The 9,637-nt window shown below is 46.2% G+C and overlaps 1 protein-coding gene across 1 annotated transcript; it reads right to left on the reverse strand.

Moving 5' to 3' along the window:
* Window positions 1-5,681: 5,681 nt before the first annotated feature.
* On the reverse strand, window positions 5,682-8,799 carry LOC147458103 (pentatricopeptide repeat-containing protein At1g11290, chloroplastic-like). Its single transcript, XM_086512839.1, has one exon. It carries the CDS (start codon window positions 8,664-8,666, stop codon window positions 6,777-6,779), a length of 1,890 nt encoding a protein of 629 aa, XP_086368965.1. The 5' UTR covers window positions 8,667-8,799; the 3' UTR covers window positions 5,682-6,776.
* Window positions 8,800-9,637: the final 838 nt, after the last annotated feature.

Raw genomic sequence — 9,637 nt, forward strand, 5'->3', positions numbered from 1 at the left:
CAGAAGGACTTTCCAAAAACACAGAGGGGGTCTCTATGTGAGGGGGGTTGGTGAACAGCTTCCTAGCCCCCTCTATCCTCGTAGTAGATGCGATGAACTCTTCGAGAGTGGCGTCGGGTCGGAGACTCTCTTGTAGTTTTTGCTGAGAACTTTTGGGAAGCGCCTTCTCTACCCACTTCTTAACCATAAATTCACCTAGTTGCTGGGGAAGCTTGGCAACCAGAGACTTGGTTTTCGTCATAAGTTTTGCAAAAGTCTCCTCTGGCTGGAGCACCATGTTGGCCAACTCATCCAACACCTCTTGGTAGTCACCTTGCCTGAAAGCTGCACAGAACTGCTGTCTTAAGGCTGCCCAAGTTGCAAAATGGTTCTCTGCAAACTGGCTGTACCATTTGTCTGCTAAGCCATCCAAGGTGGATGGAAAGAGTACCAAATAAGCATCTTCCTTGTTAAGACCACGACCCCTACAAAGAGATACAAACCTCCTTGCATGGTCGTCAGCATCTTCTGAAGAGAGACCTTTGAATGTAGGGAACTTGATGTTTACCTTAGCCAAAACGCTAGCCAATGGCTCCATTGCCCCTTGCTGAGCCTATTGCTCAGTAGCCTGCTGTAGCAAAATAGGAGAGAGCTTCACTGGAGAAGGTGATCTGGAAGATGTGGAACCGGAGGGAGGAATGGGTGATGCCGTATGTGGAGGTATGGGTGATGAGGTTGATGGACTTCTAACAGGTTCCAAGGGTCGTCTTCTGTTGTAGTACTTCAGAGGACTCAGGAGTGCGCTTTGACGCTCGACTGACCGTCGTGTATGGGTCATGCAGCGACCACCAAACCAACCAAGCTTTGGGCAAGAAAACCTTGAACTGGCTGAAGACTGGTCTAGACTCTACTAGACCAGGCAAGTGACTAGACCAGACTGGACCAGGGACGAGGAGGGCTAGACCAGGGTCTAGACCAGGCAAGTGACTAGACCAGGCTGGACCAGGGACGAGGAGGACTAGACCAGGGTCGAGGACAGGTTGGACCAGGGCGAGAGAGGACTAGACCAGTTGGACCAGGCGAGAGGGGACTAGACCAATTGGACCGGGGACTATAGGAGAACCGTGCAAGGCAAGGTCGGCGAAGATAGGCAAGGTAGGCGAAGCTAGATAAACCTAACTAGCTTCAAGATTTGCACCTCACAGAGTGAGATTTCAGTTGAGGTCCCACCGTGATCGCCAAAATGAGAGCACCTATAGCGCGGATAATGTGTCGTTCTCTCTATAGTGGGTGGTCCTCAGTGCAATGTGCGTGACAATCTCACTCAAACAGGCTGAATCTCCCTCAAACAGACTGAACAGAAAGGAAACAATAGACGTCAACAGAGCTCACAAAGACACAACAGCAGACCAGAACATATGACTCGACTATCTCAAAGACTAATATAGACTCTGGCGTGGCAGAACACTCAGCTCCAGCCCAGGACTCACAGGTACAATGGGGGTGTCGAGGCTCAGATGTGCCGGGATGGTAAAGACGTGCTCTATGTATAGACTCACTGCTCTCGACGACGATGCTAGACCAAAGGTGAAGAAGATGATACCGATGACCAACTGCTACTACTCATATGTAACACCATAAAGGGCCACCTACGGCTCATAAATGTCAGCCATGTGGTGACCTGGCCACGATGTCCACTAGACCACCGTCGGTACCCTGCCACCACTGCCACGTGTCACTCCCAGCCCAGAGGGTCCGTCCAATGTGAAACAGCCTAGACCAACTATACTAATTGTGTCCTGTGGAAGTGACACTGTAGCCTGCTACAGACCTGAACAGCATGGGACTCGACTAACTCAAAGGAACCGGTACAAACTCTTGCATGGCAGGACACTCAACTCCAGCCCAGAACTCACGGGTACAATGGGGGTGTCGAGGCTCAAATGTGCCGGGATGGTGTAGACGTGTTGTGTATGAACGCAAGATGCTAGACTCAAGACGCTCGACCACACAAAGTAGACGATGATGATAGTGTATCAGACGATTGGAACCAACCACACATATGTATCTCCTAAAGAGCCACCAACGGATAGCAGATATCCCAAAGCAGCTAAGCCTATCTCCAAACTGAGGTGGTGGTGATCTGGCCACGGTGTCCTCTAGACCACCATCCGTACCACTTGCCACGTGTCACTGCCCAGGCAAGAGTCCGTCCAGTGTGAACTCCAGCCCAATTGCAACTAACTGCTTGTCCTGTGCTAGTGACACTGTAGCCATGCTACAAGCTTCTAGTCAACCCCCCCCCCCCCCCCCCCCCCCGCGCAAATCCCCCTTCCCACCCCCCTCTCATAGTACCCTACAGTTTTCTTTAGTTGTTTTAGTTTTTTTTCCATACATTTTATTAGATTCTCCGGAGATGTGTAGCAGGGCTACAGTGTCACTGGCACGGGACAGACAGTTAGTTACAGTTTGGGCTGGAGTTCACATTGGATGGACTCTCGCGTGGTCAGTGACATGTGGCAGGGATATGGGTGGTAGTGATAGGTGTAGCTGGACGGGATATTTTGTGAGCCGTTGGCTCTTTATGGTTGTATATATTCGGTTCTAGCCTTGGTATCATTATCATTATCCACTTTGTATGGTAGAGTGTCTTGAGTCTTGAGTTTATGCACCATACATCTGCACCATCCCTGCACATTGGAGCGTCGACACTCCCATTGTACCCTCCTGGAGTCCTGGGCTTGGAGTTGAGTGTGCTGCCAGCCAGAGTGTGTATGGTTCTATGAGTTTGTCGAGTTCCATTGAGTTCTGAGCCTACACGTTGTTCCATTTCTGTGTGAAGTCTCTTTTTGTTGGAGTGAGGTTTCTCGCATATTGCACTGAGGAGCACCCACTGTAGAGAGCACGACACACTTTCCCCGCTACATGTACTCTCATTTTTGGCACGCCCGGTGGGACCTCAGCCAAAGTCTCACTCCACTCCATTGAGCTACAAGTGAGGAGCGAGCTCGTTCAGCTCCTCGCCTGGTCTAGTCTGCTTGTGTGGTCCAACTTGGTCTAGTCCATTTTCGCCTCGTCTAGCTGGTCTAGCCCCTCTCGCCCCTATCTAGCAGGTGTGGTCTAGCCAAACCTAGCCTAGTCTAGTTGGGTCTCGTCCAATGGGTCTAGACTATCCAGCAAGCTAGAGGGTTTTGGTGCCTAGAGCTTGGGTGGGTCGTTGCTACTGCATGACACATACAAGGCAGAGCGACAAAGCCCACCGCTGAGCCCATTGAAGTACTACCATAGAAAGCGTCACCGTTTCGTGCCAAGTAGCCCCGTTACCCCTTCCCTCCCACGGCTACCTCCATTCCCTCAAACAGGTCTTTACCTCCCGGATGACCTTCACCAGAAAAATTCTCGCCCATAGTGTTACAGCAAGCTCTTGAGCAACACTCTCCTAAGTAGGCAGCCATGTAGGAGCTCACCAGCGTCCTGGCTAAGGTGAACATAAAGTTTCCGACTTTCAAAGGACTCTCCTCAAAGGATGCAGACGACCATGCTAGGATATTTGTATCTCTCTGCAGGGGCGTGGCCTCAATAGAGAAGACGCCTACCTAGTGCTCTTCCCATCAACCTTGTATGGCTAAGCGAATAAATGGTACAGTCAGTTTGCAGAGAATCACTTCACTACTTGGGCAGCACTAAGGCAACAGTTCCGTGAAGCTTTTAGACCAGGTGACTTCCAAGAGAAAGTTCTGGATGAGTTGGCTAACCTGATGCTCTAGCCAAATGAAACTTTTGCAGAACGCATGACCGGAACAAAGTCTTTGGTCACCAAGCTCCCCAGCAACCAGGCAAATTTATGGTCAAGAAGTGGGTAGAGAAGGCTCTTCCTAAGACTTCTCAACAAAAGCTTCGAGAGAGTCTCCAACCTGAAGCCACTTTGGAGGAGTTTGTCGCTGCTGCTACTAGGATACCCTGCCTCGCCCGTCCAATTGGCCCATTTTATGCTACAGATGCGGGGAATATGGGCATTACCAAAGTAAATGTCCCTTGCCCGAAGGGTCTCCTCCTTGCCGTCATTGCCCTAAGGCTAAGGATCACTACAGTAAGGATTGTCCTAAGCAGCGTGCATCCACGTCTTCAAGCCCGAGCCTGAACCAACGAGAGTTCACGTTTCCGAAGATCAATCTGATAGCAGTAAGCACCATTCCTCAGCTGTCACCCGCTACTCATGTGATTACCCCTCGGGATACGAAGCAGCTAATAGAGGAGCCCAATGGTGTCCTCACTCGGGTCCAAAGAGCAGCCCTCTGCCTCAGCCTTCTAGAAGGTCCAACTCTTCCATCCCCACTCTCTCAACCTAGTCGACCTGCAACTATTGACAAGCTGTTACTAATGCCAACAGCCGACCGACCTCCATGCTATCTGATATTGATGGGGCCTTCTTGGAAGCAACGGCTGACTTGCAGCAGATCAAGGCACAAGAGAAAGCCCTGACCAAAGGAGAATAGCCTACAGCAGAGACCATGTTAAGGAACACCTTTCAACATGCTCCGGATGGATGCAAATCTTCGAAGCGACAACCTTACAATCATTCAATCCATGTACCCCGGGTGCAGGGTCCAGTGGCGGGCACCTCCTTGTGCAGCCGTCGGCGGGGAATGTTGGAAAAATCTAATGGCATTGGAAAAAATTTTGGCCAAATAAGGAGTATTTTGGGGATTTTTGTAACTCAAGGGGTATCTTGGGAATTTCCACAAATTTTGAAGGTATTTTGTTAATTTTCCCACGTATATGTGTCCGTGTGTTATTCTGTCTTGAGAGACAATAAGAGACATATCTCTACTGCTGCACTTGCACTCCTCTTGTGTGATATCAATCTCTCAGTGTGTGCAGGACTCCATTGAGCACTTCACTACGTTGTCACTTATATTGATTGCCACTTCTACCAAAGATCCTCATCAGTGTAAGGTTTTTTATTGGGAAGAGCAGCGGACATTTGGTACTCAAGATTATTTGACTGATAAGTATCAATAGACAAATAGATTTTAGGGAAAATTACCAAAATACCCCTCTAATTTGAGGAAATTCCCAAAATACCCCTCAAATTTCAAAAATTCCCAAAATACCCTTGTATCGATTTTGGTTGGAATGTTCAAGATTTTCTAATCTTCATTCGTTTTTGACAATTGAGATCTGTTTTTGAGTGCTCAGCATGTAATTTGTCACCAGTTACCATCGCAAAGAAGGCAATTATGTCTAAAAATAATGAAGCAATTCATCTCCAAAGCCTACGTAACCAACTCAAATTGTAGTTTTAGCATCTTGTACGATAGACAATCACTCTTCTTGTAAAGACCTACAGAAAAATTTATTTTTCGAGAAATTTAGTCTCACAACCAAGGGTATTTTGGGAATTTTGGAAAATTTGAAGGGCATTTTGGGAATTTATGACAAAGTAACGGGGGCATTTTGGGAATTTTTGAAATTTGAGGGGTATTTTGGGAATTTCCTCAAATTAGAGGGGTATTTTGGTAATTTCCCCTAGATTTTAAAACCATTTACTTTGCTTCATTTTAGCTGATGACAACAAATTATCGTGAAAAAAATCACTCCTATCAAAAGACAAATAGACTTTTAAACCATGTTAAAGCCATTCACTTTGCTTCACTTTAGCTGATCACAGCGAATTGCCCTGAAAAGAATTGTTGTAACAATTGAAGGAAATTAACTTAACACACTTCAACATCTTGATTCTGTAAACAACAGTTTAAGAGCCTGAATATTAAGCAATTCTTCAGCCTTTTGAGCTGCTACCCTTAACTAGTAAGAGAATTATGCTCCTTCCAACAAGAAGGAATCAAACCTCATTTGTAATCTCATCACCTGGTAGTGTAAAAGTCTTGCAAGAGCAGAGAACTTGTCTATCCAATCCTAGTATACCCTTAATTTCCCTGTTCAAAACAATATGCTCGTAAGAAAAGTAAGAAAAGCAACATTGCTGTCGTGCAATGTATGATGCATGGCCTGAGATCCTAATCTTTTGTGTATTTTTGGTCACTTCCATAAATAGGAGAGTATCAAAGCAAATAAATTGGTATTGCACTGGAGCATAATGCAAATTAAGTGTGGCAAATGCATCACTTAATTTATTTCAAGAGCAAGGTCTTCTCCACAATGATTGCAAATTAAGTTTGTCAAATGCATCATTTAATTCATTCTGAACAGCAAGGCCTTTTCCGCTACGATCGGCTGTCACCCAATGAATGTTGGCAGACAAGAAGGGCAGCCCTTCCATGGCTTCTCTTTTTGAGCTTCTTACTCTTCAATTAGGGCCTCTTCTGCTATCACCAATATTATGGAGCTCTAGTCAAGAATATAATCCGCAGCTATCGCCAGCAGTGTAACTCTTTCCTATCTGAGATTCGCCATAAGCTGAAATAAGAATTTTGCAAAGACGCTCACTGAGAAGCATTCGCAAAGGCCTGGCTATCGCTGAAATCATATCATGTAATCTTTGCAGATTGCAGTGCCCGAAACAGCAAACTGGGTGAATTGGCACGACAAATTGGAACGATAATATATTTCCAACTTTAAAAGATGAGGAAAGGTTGGAAGCCTTTCTCTTTGGATGAGACCACTCTATCAAGTTGACTCTATCAAGTTGACGTGGAGGCCAATGATAAATCATGCATCCCTCATGTTCTTACATAACTTAAAGGCTTTTTGAAAGTTGCGCTGGTCACAGAAGTTTGTTGGTAGCATCAAAGACTCGTGTGACAGATTGAATGCTCCAATCTTGGGAGCTGGCATCAATACCCAAATCTGTTCACCAGATACTCACCTTCCCAAAAGTCAAAATCTATCAAGGCATCTTGCTCCTTTGGGGTTACCTTTCTTATTTGCTGCAATCTTTCTGCCTCTTGCCATCTACCCAAAGATGCAAAAATGTTTGCCAACACAACAAAAGGGGCCGCATTTTCAGGATTTGTTCTAATAACCTGATTTACAATGCGGAGTCCACGGTCTATGTCAAAATGGAAAGAGCAGCTGCCAAGCAGTGCAGCCCATGAAGCAGAACTTGGTCGACAGGTCATGACACCAAGCATGGCCTCAGCTTCATCCAACTGCCCAGCTCGCCCAAGAAGATCAATCATGCAGTTGTAGTGCTCCACAGTTGGTGTTAATTGATGGCGATGCATCATCATGAGAAACCAGTAAGAGGCCTCTTCTACAAAACCTGTATGGCCACATGCATGAAGCAGACTGAAGTAAGTGGCATCTGTAGGACAAACCTTCTTCGACAACATTTTACGGAATGTATCGAGACAGAAAGACTTTAATCCATGTTGTGCAAAAGCCCCAATCATGGCATTCCAAGAAATGATGTTTCTGCAAGGCATTTCCTCAAAAACCTGTCGAGCCACTCGCAAAAGGCCACACTTGGCATACATGTTGACAAGAGCAGTGCCAGAAATAACATCCAGCTCGTCTTCAATGTGTATGAGCATGTTGTGTATCCGTTTGCCTTGGGTTAAAGCTTCCTCATTGACACACGCAGATATAACACTAACACAGCTTACATCATCCGGGAATACGCACTCCTCTTGCATCTGCTTGAAAAGGTAAAATGCCTCATCATTCCGCCCCTGCTGCAGATACGCTTCTGACATTACATTCCAGGATATGACGTCTCGTTCCAGCATTCTAGCAAACACTGAGCATGCCAATTCTACATCTCCGGACTTGCCATATGTGTCCAATAGAGCATTCTCCAGGTTTACACTCGACTCAAAATTGTCATGCAACATTCGATTATGAATTCTCTTGGCCTCTGCTGCATTACCTCGGCTTGTACAAGCAGGAAGAAGGGTGATGAAGGTAACTTGGTTGGGAATAAAACCCTGCATTTCCATGCAGTTGAAGAGATCAAATGCTGCTTTTGTCTGTCCGTGTTGCGTATAAACTGCAAACATAACATTCCATGATATCACGTTCTTGTCCTTAATTTGTTCAAAGACCCTCCGAGCAGTTTCTGGGGTGCTACATTTACCGTATACGTTGAGAAGTGCAGTACCAACGATTGCATCTGATGCAAAATTTCCAGATTGCATGCAGATATGCAACTGGTGCACTCGTGGCAGATCTTTAGGAGCTGAAAATGCCGAAAGGGTGCTGACAAAGGTGACCTGGTCAGGCATGACCCCTTTCTGCTGCATGTGCTGAAAGCAAGATAGGACAATCTGGGTGTTGTCATCACTTTGAAGGTGTGCGCCAATGAGGAGGTTCCATGAGAAAGGATTAGTTTTGGGCATGTGGGCAAAGACGGACATGGCCTCAGCAAGTGCACCACAGCTGCTATACATTTGGATGAGCAGGTTGCAGAAGAAGGTGTGGCACAGGTGTCCAGAGGTGAGAATGAGGGAATGTACGCGCAAGCCATGGCGAAGAGTTTTAAAAGAGGAACACCTGCGCAAGAGGGAGGAGTAGATGGAAGCATCCTCCTGAGTGTAAGGGACGTCGAAACTCTCCTGCGGATGCTCATCATAAGAGGGAAGCTGCTGCCATAGCTCGATCTGACCTGCAATCTCCTGGTGAGGAGCAAAAACTTCGAGTGCGCTCCGATCGAGTGAGGGTTTGGAACTGTGGCTGGCTGGTAAAAGCTCCTCCTTGGCAAGGTTTCGCATAAGCTTGCATGCCATCCATTTCCCTTGCCGGTCTCAACTGCCTGTCCATCCACGACACTAATTGAATGAGGGGCTTTAAGAGGAACCCGGGTAGCACGAAAATTAAACTAAACTCGGTCATCACAGAAAAATGAAGACCCTACCTTCGGGTTTCGAACCCATAACCACAAGATCAACGACATATGAGCTAGCCATCTTACCCACACAGGTTGAACCCTCGTCCATTTTTATAATCTTGTATTGTAAACCAATATGCATTGCCCAAGTTTAAGGGGTTTAATTCGTGGTAGGCTTCAGTTTTAATGGGACGTCTACGGTTGCAATTTCTCTGGTTTTTGTGCATGCGCTTATGGGTTGTGGATCCCCTCGCCACCCCTCATTAAATGAGATGTGCTATTTAGTCCTGAGGTCCTTTCTACAAAACCATCGACAAACTAGGTAGAGTCACTTGGGTTCTCAAGTCATGAGTCATAGGACCGTGTTGTGTTTTGAGAGTCGAAAGTGTGTTGAAGTGCAGGGTGAGAAATTAGAATGAATGGGCAACACTCCTCTCTGACTACATTCCCCTTTTTCTAAAATCCCTCGATTTAAAACAAATGGGGGGTGGCTGTGCTAAAAGAAGGCCGAAACAAATGGGGGGGTGGCTATGCTTAAAGAAGGGGGCTTCTTTACTAGGTTGATGTACCAAATCAAGAACACGTGCATTGGTGTTGAGGTTTGTAAATTGCAAGATGTCTCTCTTCCTCATTTGCACGGGCATGAGTTCAAGCCTTGATGTCTGCAACGAACTTAATTACCCCCTCGGTAGTTTCATAACTCACCCTTTTTTTTTGTTATACAGGAAAATACATTTTTGTGTCACACTCGATCTATAGGTTACCATTTGCAATGCAGCTTTTTGAGACAGAGACGTAAACATGGCCTTGCATTTGGGCTCAATTTCCTTGCTCTAAGTGATGTAGTGGAAGCTAGAGGCGTTGCAATTT

This window comes from Adiantum capillus-veneris, chromosome 5 (genome assembly GCF_014529385.1).
Source record: "Adiantum capillus-veneris isolate H3 chromosome 5, ASM1452938v2, whole genome shotgun sequence".
NCBI classification, from domain to species: Eukaryota; Viridiplantae; Streptophyta; class Polypodiopsida; order Polypodiales; family Pteridaceae; genus Adiantum; species Adiantum capillus-veneris.